General features: G+C 56.3%; 6 protein-coding genes across 6 annotated transcripts in view; 3 read left to right on the top strand and 3 right to left on the bottom strand.

The window, feature by feature from the left end:
- The window catches only part of ETH_00006005 (conserved hypothetical ATP-binding domain-containing protein, putative), a gene marked incomplete at both ends in the record, with an annotated part of 4,165 nt that extends 1,678 nt beyond the window's left edge, over nucleotides 1-2,487 (bottom strand). The window contains 6 exons of the mRNA XM_013376136.1: nucleotides 278-360; nucleotides 627-735; nucleotides 952-1,002; nucleotides 1,297-1,397; nucleotides 1,707-1,778; nucleotides 2,271-2,487. Of these exons, the coding sequence (XP_013231590.1) occupies nucleotides 278-360; nucleotides 627-735; nucleotides 952-1,002; nucleotides 1,297-1,397; nucleotides 1,707-1,778; nucleotides 2,271-2,487 (633 nt within the window). The remainder of the gene's footprint in view (nucleotides 1-277; nucleotides 361-626; nucleotides 736-951; nucleotides 1,003-1,296; nucleotides 1,398-1,706; nucleotides 1,779-2,270) is intronic.
- Nucleotides 2,488-3,590: 1,103 nt separating this feature from the next.
- Nucleotides 3,591-6,347, top strand: ETH_00006010 (uncharacterized protein; the record flags this gene model as incomplete). Its single annotated transcript, XM_013376137.1, has 4 exons — nucleotides 3,591-3,720; nucleotides 3,788-3,825; nucleotides 3,885-3,939; nucleotides 4,054-6,347. The coding sequence occupies 4 exons, from the start codon at nucleotides 3,591-3,593 to the stop codon at nucleotides 6,345-6,347; spliced, it is 2,517 nt and encodes an 838-aa protein (XP_013231591.1).
- Nucleotides 6,348-7,081: 734 nt separating this feature from the next.
- Nucleotides 7,082-7,962, bottom strand: ETH_00006015 (uncharacterized protein; the record flags this gene model as incomplete). Its single annotated transcript, XM_013376138.1, has 2 exons — nucleotides 7,082-7,668; nucleotides 7,950-7,962. 2 exons carry the CDS (start codon nucleotides 7,960-7,962, stop codon nucleotides 7,082-7,084), a joined length of 600 nt encoding a protein of 199 aa, XP_013231592.1.
- A 944-nt stretch (nucleotides 7,963-8,906) lies between these two features.
- On the top strand, nucleotides 8,907-9,616 carry ETH_00006020 (uncharacterized protein; the record flags this gene model as incomplete). Its single annotated transcript, XM_013376139.1, has 2 exons — nucleotides 8,907-9,111; nucleotides 9,399-9,616. 2 exons carry the CDS (start codon nucleotides 8,907-8,909, stop codon nucleotides 9,614-9,616), a joined length of 423 nt encoding a protein of 140 aa, XP_013231593.1.
- A 764-nt stretch (nucleotides 9,617-10,380) lies between these two features.
- Nucleotides 10,381-11,909, bottom strand: ETH_00006025 (ferredoxin, putative; the record flags this gene model as incomplete). The annotated part of the gene is made up of 4 exons (XM_013376140.1): nucleotides 10,381-10,554; nucleotides 11,032-11,144; nucleotides 11,401-11,514; nucleotides 11,618-11,909. The coding sequence occupies 4 exons, from the start codon at nucleotides 11,907-11,909 to the stop codon at nucleotides 10,381-10,383; spliced, it is 693 nt and encodes a 230-aa protein (XP_013231594.1).
- Nucleotides 11,910-13,342: 1,433 nt separating this feature from the next.
- ETH_00006030 (uncharacterized protein) overlaps nucleotides 13,343-15,259 on the top strand; it is a gene marked incomplete at both ends in the record, with an annotated part of 13,223 nt that continues 11,306 nt past the window's right edge. Inside the window, 3 exons of the mRNA XM_013376141.1 lie at nucleotides 13,343-14,106; nucleotides 14,229-14,349; nucleotides 14,548-14,892. Of these exons, the coding sequence (XP_013231595.1) occupies nucleotides 13,343-14,106; nucleotides 14,229-14,349; nucleotides 14,548-14,892 (1,230 nt within the window). The remainder of the gene's footprint in view (nucleotides 14,107-14,228; nucleotides 14,350-14,547; nucleotides 14,893-15,259) is intronic.

Here is a 15,259-nt window from a genome sequence, read left to right on the forward strand (position 1 = left end):
TCTAGAGGGTCCCCTCTCCCATGCGCTACTTAATTTGTCTGCCTGCCTGCCCTCCCTATATATATATATATATGTATGTACGTACAACTATATATATATATATATATAGTTGAACTTACATACATATATATATATATATATATTGGGAAGACATGCAGGCAAATTTAGTTGTCCATCGAAGATATATAGACATGAATATGAATTTAAGCATACAGCAGCAAGTCAGCAGCAACTGCAGCAGCAGCAGCAGCGGCAGCAGCACAAGCAGCAGCCTTACGCCTAAAGGGTGTGGGTCTTCTTGCACGGCTTGCAGCAGCGGCTGCAGCTCGTAGGCATCCGCATAAAACTCTAGACGAAATTCTGCAGCAAAAAAGCAAAGACAAAATTTGCTGCCTTGCCCCCAGTAGCTGCTGCTGCTGCTATTCTTGCTACGGCTGCAGCAGTCAACGCCCCTGCAGCAGCGGCAGCAGCAGCAGAGGCTGGGTTGCCGCTGTAGCAGCTGCAGCACGAGCAGGGGCTGGGTTGCTACTGCAGCAGCTGCAGCAGCAGCAGGGGTGCAGCCGCTGCAGCAGCAGCAGCAGCCGCAGCAACAGCTGCTGCGCAGCTAGCAAGCCAAAAAGCCTCACTTAGGTCCTTTCTGTGCAGCCGCAGCAAATCCACTTTGGACAAAACGTTTACGTGCGGCAGCTCCAGCTGCAGCTGCGCGTTCAAGGCCATCAGCAAGGCACTGATGTGCTGCAGCAGCAACAGCAGCAGCAGCAGCAACACGAACAGCGAATGGCACAGCAGCAGCACCTTAGAGCTGGCATTGAGGCTTTGGAGGCGGCAACAGTGGCCGCCGCAGCAACGCCTCGTGATGCATCTGCAGTGAGACACGCTGCTGCTTCAGATGCCGCTGCTGCAGATGCTGCTGCTGCAGCTGTTGCTGCTGTTGCTGCTGCTGCTGCTTACTTTGAATGCGTCTGTGCACAAGGTGCTGTCCACAATTTGCACGGCCGCCATCTGCAGCAACACAAAAAGAGAAGCCCAAATGACTATTAGACTGGATTAATGATGCAGCAATTTCACTTGCTGTTGCTGCTGCGGCTGCTGCCGCTGCTGCTGCTGCTGCAGCTTCCTTGGTTTGCATTCCTGCTGCATCTTTCTCGCTGCTACAGCAACGCAAATCGCCTTGCTTTCATACTGATCCTGTTTAACGCTGTTGAAGCTGCTTCCGCAGCGGCCTTCACGGCGATTGCTGCTGCTGCTGCTGTTGCTGCTTTTGCTGCTGTTGTTGCTGCTGCTGCTGCTGCTTACTCTGAAGTCAAGGGATTCGAGGTGTCTGATAATGCTGCGCAGGGCGTCGTGGTGAGTGAAGAGTTCGACTTGGCCGGGGCAGTCAATCAGCACATAATGATCTGAGAGACACAAAACTGCAGCAGCAGCAAACTGATGCTAACGCAGCTGCTGCAGCAGCCAGCCTACACAGCAGCAGCAGCAGCAGCAGCAGCTGCTGCTGCTGCTGCTGCTGTGCAAGATTAGAGTGCACAGTACAAGCAGCAGCAGCAGCTGCTGCTGCTGCTGCGACAGCAAGAACTGTAGTTGGCTGTACTGGCAGCACTAGCGGAAACAGCAGCAGCAGCAGCAGCAGCGGGAAGCGCGGCAAAAGGCGCAGCAGACGCAGCAGCAGCAGCAGGACAGCAGCAGCACGAGCAGCAGCTGCTTACTTTTAAAGGCATTTAGCTTTTCAACTAGCCAGTCAATATTCTCCAGCAAATATTCCATGCAGTATATCATAGCTGCACATACACCCCAGCTCGCTTCAGGTGTCCGTACACTGCAGAGGTTCACTTTTAAATTTTATGAAACAAATTTAGAAGACACTTCACGCAAACCCTAAACCCTAAACCCTAAACCCCAAACCCTGCATATTTACTTCTCTGAAACTCCATCATCCACTGTGCACGTGCAGCCAAACCCTAAACCCTAAACCCGCCACTGCAAACCCTAACCCCAGTCCCGCGGCTGCAAGCCCTAAACCCTAGTTCCACGGCTGCAAACCCTAAACCCTTGACCCGTGGCCCCAAACGCTAAACCCTAAACCCCAGCAGCAGGAAACGCAGCCACTGCTGGGCCTTCCAGTTCAGAATTCCCCACAGCAGCAGCAGCAAGAAAGCAGCAGCAGCAAAAGCTGAATTCAAATGACGATCCGCAGCAGCGGCGGCAGCAGAGCGGTCGGGGGCACAGCAGCAGCAGCAGCAGCAGCAGCAGCAGCAGGGGGAGCGTCTGACCGCCGTTTGGGCCCAGCTGGTGGCTGCGCATGACTTCTTCGCCGTCAATTAAGTCTTTAACATTTATGGCACATTTATATGGCAGCAAATCATTCATGGGGTCCAAATTGAGAACTATTTGCTGCCGCTGCAGCGCAGCAAGCAGCTGCTGCATCCCGCTGCAGTAGCTGCTCTTCCCGCTGCCCGGTGGGCCGATCACGATTTGCCCGTACCACATCCCCCTGGAGCAGCAGCAGCAGCAGCAGCAGCAGCGGGGGAGCAGCAGCAGCAGCAAGGGGGCAGCGGCAAGCCAGTTCGCGGGAAATGGCGCTGCGAGAGGAAAGCCCCAGCGGGATGAGACAGCCAACGCAACCAGCACTGCTGCAGCTGCGCTGTTGCTGCTGCTGCTGCGCTGCTGCTGCGGCTTTGCTGCTGCTGCGGGTCTGGAGCAGCAGCTGCAGCGGCAACCACAAGCCCCTCTAGAAAGACTCCATCTTCTCTTAAAAGGAATATAATTAAATGGAAGCAGAAGCGAAGATTTGGCCAGCTCGAAGATCTGCACAGTCAAACGACCGAAGCTCTTTAGCAGGGCCAAAATTTATGCCGAAATGCTTTAACTGTCTTCAACTCAGCAAAGGCTCTGCAAAATAAAAGCAAAGGAATTCGGGAAATAATAAAAAGGCTTAAGGAGAGAATTCGAGCGATCTCCTTCTTGTTAAGGCTAGGGCTGTCTTTGTGGACATGCGGCTGCAGCCCCAATGCCTCTGAGTGGTTCGGAGTGGAAACCAGCGGTCCACCGGTGCATACGAACCTTTAGCGCGATTAAAACTCTGCAGTTTTCAAAATTAATAAAAAATAGTAATTGAAAAGCACCAGAAATTCTTTTAGTGTTCCGGAAGTTTCTGAAATCGGACGGGCTAGCGGGGTAACAGAACACGCCGCAGAGCATCGGGAGAGTGCAGATTTTAACTTTAGAGAGTGTAAATAAAAGTATGGCAATGTAGGCAGCAAGAAACGAAAGAGAAATATGTCATTTGTGTCATTGCTGTTTCGTCTTTGCAATGGAACATATGTGTCGGTACACCCGAAAGGGTTGGGAAGTTCGAAACCTGCAAGCACTTGAGCGGTTCACTTTTTCAAGTGTCGTCGGGGTGAATCGTTCTTAATTGTTTTAAGCTTAACTGCTTTAATTAATCATTCTTACTACCTTTTGCTGCAAATCCGTCTTGAAGAGGCCTCGGAAGCCTTGTTTTTTTCTAGCTTTCCCTGTTTTGAACATTGAGAGGACGGAGGTGTTGCTCTGAATATCGCGGTTCCAACGTTAGAAGTAGAGCTACAAAGATGAAGTCCACGCCTGCAATTTTCGCCTTTTACATTTCAATTTCCTTCGCATTTTTTTGCTCGGCTTTTCCCGCAGTTTCCGGAGCCCCGGAAGCTGGCCAACAAGAAACGTTTCTTTCCCCATCACGAGGTAGGCCTGAATTACTGCAGCGCCGCAGCCTGCAGTTTCTTTTATTTTGCTTTTATTTGCATTTCAGGCCCCAGCACTTCACGAAATGCAAACACTCAGAATGCTGTAAGTCCGAAAAGGACAATTTCAACTTTTTTGCAAAATGCAAATTTTGAACTCTTCAGCCACAAGACACTTCTTTCTCGGAAGAATCTGACGAAGAGGACGAGGACTCAGCGGGTAAAATAGAACGTAATAAGTTTTCTGCTGAGAATAGTTCAGAATAAAGTAAAAGACAATTATTGCAAATTAATCATGAATAATTCAACTTTTGAACTTTCTGAAATTTCGCAGAGTCCGGGGACCCCAAAGACCTGCTGCACTTCGTCTCCTTCGACTTGTCCTTTTTGCTGAATACAGTTTCCCCTGCAGTGCGGAAGGCGGTGGACTCAGTGCTGTCGGACTTTGTTTCGTCTTCTGCTGCTGCTGCTGCTGCTGCTGCAGCAGACGTGCTGCAGGCAGCAGTCCGCAGCCCCCCAGCCCGCGAAAACCCCCAGGCCCTCGTCTTTCTCTCCGACGCAGCCACTTCTCTTGCAAAGACAGTCTTGCAGCCTCCAACTGAAGGCTTTAAAGAAGCAATGGAAGGAGTTAATGTGCAGCAAGCTGTCAACGGCCTCGTGGATCTGTTGGCTGGAGAGAGGGCCGACCGGCAGCAGCAAAACGCCCCCGCGAAGCCCAAGCAGAGTCGCGCAGATCCGGCAGCAGCAGCAGCAACAGCAGCGCCAGCAGCTGCAGCAACAGCTGCAGCAACAGCTGCAGCAAGTGGACCAGTAGCAGCAGCCAAGGCTCCGTCAGCAGCACAGCCCAAACCGACGGAAAAGGGAGCGACCCCTGCAGCAGCGCCGAGGGTAGAAGCTAGCAACGCTGCAGCACCAGCAGCAGCAGCTAACAGGCCCGCAGCAGCAGCTGCAGCAGCTAGCCAAAACGCAGCTCCAACAGCAAATGTCCCTCGCAGAGAAGCAGGAGGTGCAACACGAAATGCAGCTTTGAAGAGAGCCAAGGGCAGGGAAACAGCAGCAGCAGAAGAAATAAGAAATGAAGCGGAGAGAAAGATGCGCGGGAAACCAAAAACCACAACCGCTGCTGTAGGACCCGCTGCAGCAGCAAGTCCTACGGTGGCTGCAGCAGCACCAGCAGCTGCTGCTGCTCAAGCTGCTACGGCCAAATCGCCTGCTGAGGCTGCTGCAGTCACTGTTGCAGACAAAAAGGCAGAATTGGTGGCTTTAGCAGCTCAAGACAAGACTGCAGCAGCAGAAGTTGCTGCAGCGAGGGACGCAGCAGCAGTTTCTGCAAAGGAAGAAGCAGCAGCAGCAGCAGCTGCGGCGAAGGTAACCACTGCAGCAGGAAACGAGGAACCTTCTGCAAAGAAAGAAGAAATCGAGACAAAAGCTGGAGCCTCAGCAACAAAGAAAAGCGGGGAAGAAGCAGCTCCAGCAGCGCCAGAAGTCACAGGAAAGGATGCAGCAGCAGCAGCAGCAGCAAAGGAAGCAACTGGCGAGCAAAACCTAGAGGCGCAAGAGCGCAAATCTGCAGCAGCACCAGCAGCAGCACCTGCAGCTGAAGAGCCTGCAGAAGCAGCACCAGCAGCAGCAGCTGCAGCTGAAGAGCCTGCAGAAGCAGCACCAGCAGCAGCAGCTGCAGCTGAAGAGCCTGCAGAAGCAGCGCCAGCTGCGCCGGCAGAAACCAAGGAAAGTGCGGCAGCAGCAGCAACAACGGCAGCAGCAGCAGCAGAAGCACCAGAAGAAGCAGCAAGTGAGAAGCTCGAATTGGTAAAATCTAACGAAGCAGCTGCTGCGCCGGCGAGCGAGGAAAGTGCAGCAACAGAAGCCACGGAGGAAGCTGCAGCAGCAAAAGCCACAGAGGAAGCAGCAGCAGCAAAAGCCACAGAGGAGACTGCAGCAGCAAAGGACAGCAAGCAAGCTGAGACGCCGAAGGACAGCGAGGAAGCGGCGGCGCCAGAAGCTGATCAGGAAGCTGCAGCAGCAGCAGCCAGCGAAGCAGCTGCAGCAGCGGGAGCGAGCGAAGCAGCTGCAGCACGAGATGCTGCAGCAGCTGAAGTTCACGAGGCTGCTGCAGCACCAAAAGCCGGAGAGGAGGCTGCAGCGGCGGAAGACAGAGAAGCAGGTGCAGCAGCAAAAGCCAACGAGGAAGCTGCAGCGCCAGAGTTCGAAAAGGAAGCAGCAGTAGCAGCAGTAGCTGCAGCAGCAGCAGCAGCAAACAAGCAAGCTCCAGCAACTACTCCCGCAGCTGCAGCAAGCGCGGAAGCTTCATCAAGCGTGGCGGCGGGCAACCCAGCAGCAGCAGCAGCAGCAGCAGCAGCAGCAGCAGCAGCAGCAGCAGCAGCAGCGCGGGAGGAGGCGCGTCAGCTGCAGCAGCGGGGCGAGTACTCGGAAATGGTGCTGCCGCTGCTGCCGCGAGTGGACATGGCGATAGCGCGGGTGCCGCAAATATTTCCAGTTGCTGCTGCAGCAACAACGCATGCAGTCGGTGCTGTTGTGGGGACTTCGAAGGTGCTGGCGGGAGCAGCAGCAGCAACGGTGCAGGAGATGAGGGCCCGCAGAGAAAGAAGCAGAGTCCTCGCTCGCTAAACTCTTCAGACCTGCCCCTTCTTATTTCCTTTTTGCTTCGCGGTGCAGCCTGCTGCTGCTGCTGCTGCTGCTGCAGCGGCTGCAGGAGGCTAGAAGATAGGTGGCTGAGTTGTGCAGATACAGATAGTGCTGCTGCTGCTGCTGCTGCTTCTACTTGTTCGCACTTTGGCTCTTGGCTGCAGATGATTCTGGCTTACACGCCCGCACTGGCAGGCTCTGCTGCTGCTGCTGCTGCTGCTGCTGCTGCTATGTAACGCTTTGGTGAAGTTTAAAACTTAAGAAAGATCTCAGTTGGGGATAGTTCCCCTTGTAGGGCCTTCAGCTCCACCTGTCTGCGCCCTTTGCTGCTGCAGCCGCACTTCATCTCCAGCGGCTGCAGCAGCTAGCTGTGGCTAGCTGTGGCTAGCTGTGGCTAGCTGTGGCTAGCTGTGGCTAGCCGTACGTACCTCGAGTTGGCTGTGAGCACTGTGCGCTAGGCGTGGCTAGCTGTGATAACCTTCAGCTTGGCGATACCTTTGTAGCTAGCTGTGGCTCTGCACAGCTCGCTGTTTGCTGCAGCAGCAGCAGCAGCAGCAGCAGCTAGCCTTGTTGCTGGCTCCGCAGGAGCAGCTTCTGCCCTTGCTGGACGTTGGTGCGGGCGGCTCCGGGGGAGCAGCAGCGCGGCTTCGGCTGGGCGGCTTGCGTCGCTGCAGCAGCAGCAGCTGCTGCTGCTGGAGCAGCAGCAGCAGCGGCGCTCACCTCGCTGCAGCGGCCTGGGTGAGTTCGTCCGGGGCGGGCGCGAAGCCCTTGGAGTCCGCCGCTGCTGCTGCAGTGTCGGGGTGGAGGCTGGCGCTGGACTGGGGCGGGTAGAGCGGGATGCGGGTCTGCTGCTGCTGCTGCTGCTGCTGCAGCAGCTTGCGGAAGCAAACCGCGACGAAGAGCAGCGTGGCGAAGAGGCAAAAGAGCGCCGCGAGGAGCGCGAAGAAGCGCAGGGCGGGCGCGGGCGGCGGCGCGCCCAGGTGTCTGTACACCGCAGGCACCGCGCTGCAGTCGCTGCAGTAGCGAAAGGCCTTCGCGCCGTCGCGTCTGCTGCAGCTGTTGCCGCGGCCCCGCGCTGCAGTGATGACGTGGAAAGTGCGGAACTGAAAGCACTCGCCCACGAAGTGGCCGTCGGGCCCTCTTTGCAAGTTGAACTCGTCTTCGGAGTCGTGGTGCGTGTCGTGGCCCTCCAGCGGCTCGCAGGGGGACCACGCGCCGTAGCCGCCCTTGCAGTCCACGTCCACGCTGCTGCTGCTGCTGCTGCTGCTGCTGCTGCTGCTGCTGGGGGGGTGGCTGGCGCTGCCTGCGGTCAAGCAAGCGGCAAACGGGACAGGGAGGCGACGCTCGAGGTTTCGCTGGGGGGCTCCAGGCCTTCGACTTCCGGCTTTTTTGTTCGAAATCTCCGGTTTTCAACGAGCATGTGCTCGGTTGGTGCAGCAAAGCAACGCGTTCGTTCACGACAAGCACAGGGAGAACAAATTTGCAAAAACAGACATTTTTAACTCGAAAAATGAAGTTCTAAGTGAACATCGTTCGTGGCATCTTCCGATGCTGCAGGGAAGCACTCGGGTGTCAGGAGAGCACCTGAAACAGCCATGTATGTATGTGTTCATGGGAATCTTTTCGAGTGAAACTTTTAAGAACTAGAAATATGCATTTTAATTTACTCATTTATTTATTTTATTTATTTAATTATTTATTATTTTTTATTTTATTTATATTATTGCTTGTTTAAATGGGGACACTGAGGGAAACGAAGATGTAGAGCTGAACGCGTCTTGCCTTCGTGAGCGCCCTGCGCCGCCTCGAACAGCAAAAAGAGGAAAGCGAAAGAAAGAAGACGCGACATTGCTGCTGCTGCTGCAGCTGCTGCTGCCGCTGCTGGGAGTAATAGTTGGGAGCAGCAAAAGGCGAACTCGGCGCTGCTTCAGAAGACACGGGGGTGAGCAGTGGCAGGAAGAGCAGCACGAGCAGCAGCACGGAGAGCAGCAGCAGCAAGAACAGGAAAGGAAGCAAAGGAACAAAAGTGTGCGGGAAAACCTGCAATAAGAATGAAAAAAGAAACAAAGTAAACAACACAGCGTTCTGTTTACCCCACGATCGAGCAGCAAGCCGCAGAGAGATAGATTCCAGCAGCAGCAGCAGCAGCAGCGGCGGCGGCGGCAGTATAGCGGAGCCGGCAGCAGCAGTGACCCCGCGGTCGCTGCCGCTTGTGCTGCTGCTGCTGCTGCTGCTGCTGCCTAACTCGCAACTACTAGATTAAAATCATTCAAAAGGTGAACTGTCTTGATTTACATTCGAAAAAAAACAGAATTCAGGTTTTGATCTTCGTTTGTCTCGCTTTCCTCTCCAGTTTCCCGTGCTGCCGCTGCTGCTGCTGCTGCTGGTCCGCTCCCCACTCCGCCGCTGAAAATGCAGCACCTGGGCCTTATCTTTGCTTCTTTTTTCTTCATTTCTATTTCAATTTCCTTTTTTATTTCCAGTTTTGCTCAAGACTTCGAAATAAGCCCCGACATCCTCCTCGCAGGGTCACCTGCTGCGATGCTCTTCGCCTTCCTCGACACCCAGGAGGACTTCTCCGGCGCTGCTGCTGCGCTTTCTGCAATTCCCAGTTTGTGCAAAACCGAAGGAATCCAAAACTTCAACAAACGCAGCAGCAGCAGCAGCAACGCTGCAGCAGCTAACGACCACGTTGACTGCAACCTCACCGGAGTAGATCCAGAGTGTTTCCTCGTCAACCTCGCAGGTCAGATCCACTGCTGCTTCTGCTGTTCTTGCTGCTGTTTCTGCTCCTGTTGGTGTCGTCGTTGCTGCTGCTGTTGGTGTTGCTGCTGCTGCTGTTGCTGCTGCTGCTGTTGGTGATGGGGGTGCGGTTGCTGCTGCAGCTGCCGTGTGTGGCTGCCTCTGCACGCGTTGCTGCCTGCGCTGCTGCTGCTGCCGCCTGCGGGGCGGCAGCGCCTGCTGCTGCCGCGCTGCAGCCTTCTCCACAGCAGCAGCAGCAGCAGCAGCGGCAGCTGTGGGGTGTGCGTGCAGGCCAAGTGGGGAAGACGTGGGGCACGCAGCTGGCTGACGAGCAGCGAGCAGCAGAAATGGTGCAGAAGCTGCTGCAGGGCGAAGACGCCACGCTGCAGGCAGCAGTTGCTGCTTGTGCTGCTACTCCTCTTGCTGTTCCTCTTTTGGTTCAGTTCGGATCTGCTCTTCCTTCTCCTGCTGCTGTTGTTGCTGAGGCTTCTGCTGCCTGCAGAGTCTAGGGTGTACGTACACCCGGCTCTCCTCCGCAGCAGCTTCCTTCGAGCTCCTCACAAGCAGCAGCAGCTGCACCAGCAGCAGCCGCTGAGCAGCAGGAACTGCAGCAGCAGCAGGAACTGCAGTAGGAGTAGCAGCAGCGGCAGGAACTGCAGCAGGAGTAGCAGCAGCAGCAGGAACAGCTGCAGCAGCAGCAACAGGTGCAGCAGCTGTCGCAGCAGGTGGTGCTGCTGCTTGCGAGCAGCAGCCCACGGTCCCGGCTGGCCGCCGCGGCGCAGCAAGTATTCATTTATATCTGCTTCCAGGCCCTTCTGCAGCAAAACTTAATTCTAAAATTATTAAATTAAAATTAAATTAAAATTAGATTAAAAGTGATGCAACAGGTTCCCCAATTGTGCTTCTGCATTAACACCCTGTGGCTTCTGCGGTGTACGTACACCCCAACACCCCATGGCGAGCATTCGGCCTTACTCTGACAGCTAGCTAGCTGGCTACCTAGCTAGCTACTCAGGTAGCTGGCTAGCTAGCTGGCTAGCTGGCTAGCTAGCTATCTGGCTAGCCAAGCAGCTAACAGCACCCCTGGCCAGCTAGCTGGGCAGCTAGCTAGCTACCTGGCTAGCCACCTGACTGGCTGGCGGCTTAGCTGGCTGGCCACCTAGCTAGCGGGCTGGCTAGCTAGCTGGCTAGCTGGCTAGCTAGCTAGCTAGCTAGCTGATGGCTGGTTGGCTGGCTAGCTGGCTGCCTAGCTTTTTGCTTGCCCTTATGACGCCTACAAACCCTCGATATAAAGGCAGGTCGGCCAGAGCGACAGCGCATGCTGCTGCTGCTGCTGCTGCTGCTGTTGCTGCTGCTGCTGCTGCTGTTGTTGCTGCAGCTTCTGCTGCTGCTGCTTCTGCTGCTGCTGCTGCTTCTGCTGCTGCTGCTGCTTCTGCTGCTGCTGCTGCTAGAGAGAACAGATACGCTAGGCTTTCTCTTAACTGTCCAGCGAATAAAGTAGCAGTATGGAAAAGAGTCCGAGGGTTTACAGTTTAGAAAGGGTTTAGGGTTTAGGGTTTAGGGTTTAGATGGAGCTCCAGCCCTCGCGCCCCGACTGAGTCAGGGGGTGCCTAATCTCGCATATCAGAGAGCTGGCGAGGGTTTAGGGTTTAGGATTTTTCCAAGGGTTCAGCGAGGGTTTGGGGTTCAGCGAGGGTTTAGGGTTCAGCGAGGGTTTAGGGTTTAGAGGCGCTCCGGGGCCTACGGGAGCAGCCGCTAGGGTCTAGCGCCTGGCTAGATTTTGGGCCCTGGCGAGGGTTTAGGGTTTAGGGTTTGAAGGTCTGGAGAGGGGCGAGGGTTTAGGGTTTGAGGCCCGGCGAGGGTTTAGGGTTTAGGGTTTAGGGTCTGGAGGCTGGTGCAGCGCGTCTTCTTGGTGCGTGAGAACTGTGCAGTCGCTTTTGGGGTAAGCAGTGCACAGCAGCACAAACCCTTGCTGCTGCTGCTGCTCGTCTAAGTAGCTTTGTTCTGTCCCGTCTATAGAGCCCTCCAGCAGCTTGCCTGCAGCAGCAGCAGCAGCAGCAGCAGCAGCGGCAGCAGGGGCGGCGGTGGGGGCAGCAGCAGGGGCGAGCGGTGAGGCGGACAGCAGCTCAGGTGGCACCGGCAACAGCAGCAGCAGCAACAGCAGCAGCAGCAACAGCACCAGCCGCACACCGGCATGCCGGCAAGAACCAGCACACGTAGCAGCAGGCAAACACTGTCAGCAGCAGCAGCAGCAGCAGCAGCAGCAGCAGCAGCAAAAGCAGCAGCAGCCTACCTGCGCAGGTGCTGCAAGAGCCTCCTCTACAAGAGTAGGGCAAATCAATTCCTGCTGCTTCTGCTGCATCCAAAATGTATTCATCTTCTGCACACTCTACAGTGTGCTCTTCTCCTGCAGCAGCAGCAGCAGCAGCAGCAGCAACCGCATGTCCAGACGCAGCAGCAGCGGCACTACCTGCAGCGGTGCAGCAGCAGCAGCAGCAGCAGCAACGAACCTTCAGGTGTTTTCAAGCGGACTTGGTACATCAAACGGGTTGCAGCGGAAGGCGCTTCCTGCTGCTGCAGCTGCTGCAGCAGCAGCTGCTGCTGCACTGGCTGCGATAGCACCACGTGCTGCTGCTGCTGCTGTGGGGAGCTGAAGAAGGCGAAGGGCCCCTGCTGCTGCTGCTGCTGCTGCTGCTGCAGAAAAGATGCATTTCCGCTGCTTTTTACAAAAGCCATAGGCGGCGCTGCTGGTGCTGCGTACTGCAGCTGCTGCGGCCGCTGCTGCTGCTGCTGTGCTGCCATGGGGTGTGTTCTAAGAACACTTGCAGGAGCGGCTGGCTGCTGCAGCGAGATGCATGCAGACTGCCTCCAGCAGCAACTGCAGCTCAGCAGCAGCAGCAGCGGCAGCAGCTGTTGCTGCTGCTGCAGCCGTGGTGAGACCTTCGAGGCCATCTACTTTCAGAGTATAGAAAGGCTGCTGCTGCTGCTGCTGCTGCTGCTGCTGCCGCTGCTGCTGTTGCTCTGCCCTGCTGCTGCGGCTGCGCCTGCTGCTGTGGCTCTCGGTGTGGGTCCCAGCTGGCCGATGCTGGAAGCCCCTGTTGCTGCAGAATTTGTGCTTCTGCTTGCTGCCTTTGCTGCTGCTGCCACTACTGCAGCTGCTGCTGCTCCTGCTGCCGGCAGCAGCCTCCTACGTCCGCCTCACGAGCAGCAACAGTGCTGCTGTTGCTGCTGCAGCTCCAGAAGCAGCAGAAAATGCATTAAAAGTTCGACTTCATCAAAAAATTTACCTGTCTGTGGCAACAGCAGCGGCAGCTGCTGCTGCTGGGCCTTGCTGTGTCTCGGGGCCTGGCCAGATCTGTATGCCCAGCAGGAGCAGCAGCAGCTGCTGCTGCTGCTGCCGCTGTTGCTGCCGCCTTATCCGAAATCCGCTCATTTATTAACATTTTGATTTTTTAACATACCATGCTGAGTTTATTTGGAGGTTTTTGCTGCTCTTGCAGCAGCAGCAGCTGCTGCTGCTGCTACTGCTGCTGTTGCACATAGGGTCACAGCCGACTCGAGGCACGGGCGCTGCCAGTGTAGAAGCAGCAGCAGCAGATGCTGCTGCTGCTGCTCGTTTAAAAAATGCTGCTGCTGATTAAGGCACATAATTGCTGCAGCAACTGTTTATGTGCAGGCGAAGTCGCCGTGTGCACCCTACGCAGGCTCGTTGCTGCTGCGATCCCTGCTGGTGCTGCTGCTGCTGCTGCCGCTGCTGCTGCTGCATCTGCCATGTCTCTACTGTGTCTGGGCTCCCTTGAGTTAAAGGAGCGGAGACAGACTGTTTTACTGGCAGCAGCAGCAGCTGCTGCAGCTGCAGCTTGTGCCATCGCTCACTAGGGACTCGAGACCAGCGGCATCGCCAGCAGCAGCAGCAGCATCAGCCGCGTCAGCCGCAGCAGCAACGGCTGCGCCAACAGCAGCAGCACCAGCTGCTCCAGTAGCAGCTCCGTCAGCATCTGCGGCAGCAACAGCAGCAACAGCTGCATCGACAGCAGCGGCAGCAGCAGCTCCCTCAGATCAACCGCAGCAATAGCTGCGAAAGCAACGGCTGCGTGAGCAGAGCCGGCAGCAATAGCTGCACCTGTGGCTGCTGCAGGGAGCCAGCAGCAGCAGCAGCAGCAGCGGCAGCAGCAGCAGCAACAAATGCGACAGCCGCAACACCGTCAGAGGCCTTATGTCTAACACAGCCGAAGATGCCACCTCCAGAGCCCCAACCTGAAGAGCAGCAGCAGCAACAACAAGAGCAGCAGAAGCGGCAGCAGCAACAGGAGCAGCAGCAACAGGAGCAGGAGCAGGAGCAACAGAAGCAGCAGCAGCAGCAGCAGCAGCAACAGCAGAGTTACCCCGAGGCCCCCGCCCGCAGGTGGACAAGCCATTGGCGCCGGCAAAGCCTGAGGCTCCGGAAGCAGCGGCAAGAACAAAAGCAGCAGGTGCAGCAAGCGAAGCAGCAGCAAGGGCAGCAGCAAGAATTGCAGCAAGAACAGCAGCAAGAGCAGCAGCAGCAACAGGAGCAGCAGCAAGAGCAGCAACAACAGCAGCAGCGAGAGCAGCAGGAGACAGGCGAACCTGAGCAAGAGCAGCAGCAGCAGCAGCAGCAAAAAGAGCAGCAAATTCCGGAGCAGCACGCGGAGCCTCAACACCTCAAGAGCTGGTTGGCATCTGCTGCAGCAAATGCTGCGGCTGCTGCTGCAGCATATGACGTTCCGTCGCAGCAGCAGCTGCAGCAACAGCAACAGGAGCTGCTACTATTCCAGCAGCAGATGCCGCAGCAGCTGCAGCAGCAGCTGTTGGTGCAGCAGCAGCAACTCCCCCACTTCACTGGAAAACGCAGCAGCTGCTGCTGCCGAAAGCCGCAGCAGCTTCTACACACTGTGGTTTACACAGCGACATGCAGCGGCAGCAAAACTGCTGCAGACGCAGCAGGCGGATGCTGCTGTGATTGCTGCAGCTACAGCAGGTGATTTGCTGCCCCCATAGGTACTTGCTGCTGCTGCTGCTGCTGCTGCTGAGTGCACACCATTTGCTGCTTTCGAGCTCCCACTGCTCTTTTTTCCGTCTTCTTTACGCTGCTGCTGTTAGTACGGCTGCTGCTGCTGCTGCTTCTGCTGCTCATGCTGCTGCTGCTGCAGCGAAGGCTACGAAGTGGGTGTGGCTCTTGGGGGCCTCTGCCGCATCTTTTGCCTTCAGTTTGCTGCTCAAGGTCCAGCCAAAGTGGAAGTGGTATAAAACCCTAAACCCTAAACCCTAAACCCTAAACCCCGGAATATGAGTTGCTGTGCCAGCATAAGGCCAAAGAAAGAAACATTCCTCTTTAAGAGCGCCATCTCTGTTGCTGCTGTTGTTGTTGTTGCTGCTGCTGCTGCCTCTGCTGCTGCTGCTTGTTCCTGTGTGGCCGCAGTGGCTCGACAGCAATGCACAGAACCCCTCAAATCCTACGCCAGTAGCAGCAGCAGCACCAGCAGCAGCAGCAGCAGGCAGCAGCGCAGCAGCAGCACCCGGGACAGGGGAGACATGCAACGTTTGCTGCCGCTGCATGTGCTGTCCCGTGGCTGCTGCTGCAGCACCTTCTGCTGCAGCTGCTGCTGCGTACCTGAGGTGTACGTACACCCGAGCTGGCTTTGTGCGCATTGGGCAGCAGCAAGAACTTAAGTGTGTTCGGCTGCAGCAGCACTTTCATTCGAAGTTCATCAAATTGGTGGTCTTTACTGCAGCAGATTATATCAGCTCCCGTGCTGTTGCTCAGGTACGGCCGCCTCTTGCTTCTGCTGCTGCTGCTGCTCCTGCTGCTGCTGCTGCGGCGGCGGCGGCGGCGGCGGCGGCAGCGATTCCTGCTGAGTAAGGGGTGTTGGTGAGGTGGATGTTGCTGTTCAGCAGAGCTGCAGCAGCAGCAGTCTCTGCTGCCTCTATTGCTGCATCTGCTGCTGCTACTGGTGCAGCAGCAGCAGCAGCAGTGCCTGCTGCGTTTTGGCTTTTGCAGATGCTGCTGCGCTCCCTAAGGCTTGGGGGCTGTCCTGCCCCTGGAATATGCTGCCCAGGCCTCAGAATTTTGCTGCAGCAGCAGCTACTGGCAAGTTGCTGCTGTTTCTGCTGCTGCTGCTGCTGCTGCTGCT

The sequence above is a fragment of the Eimeria tenella genome, genomic scaffold, assembly GCF_000499545.2.
Source record: "Eimeria tenella Houghton genomic scaffold, Eth_scaff32, whole genome shotgun sequence".
Classification (NCBI taxonomy): Eukaryota; Apicomplexa; class Conoidasida; order Eucoccidiorida; family Eimeriidae; genus Eimeria; species Eimeria tenella.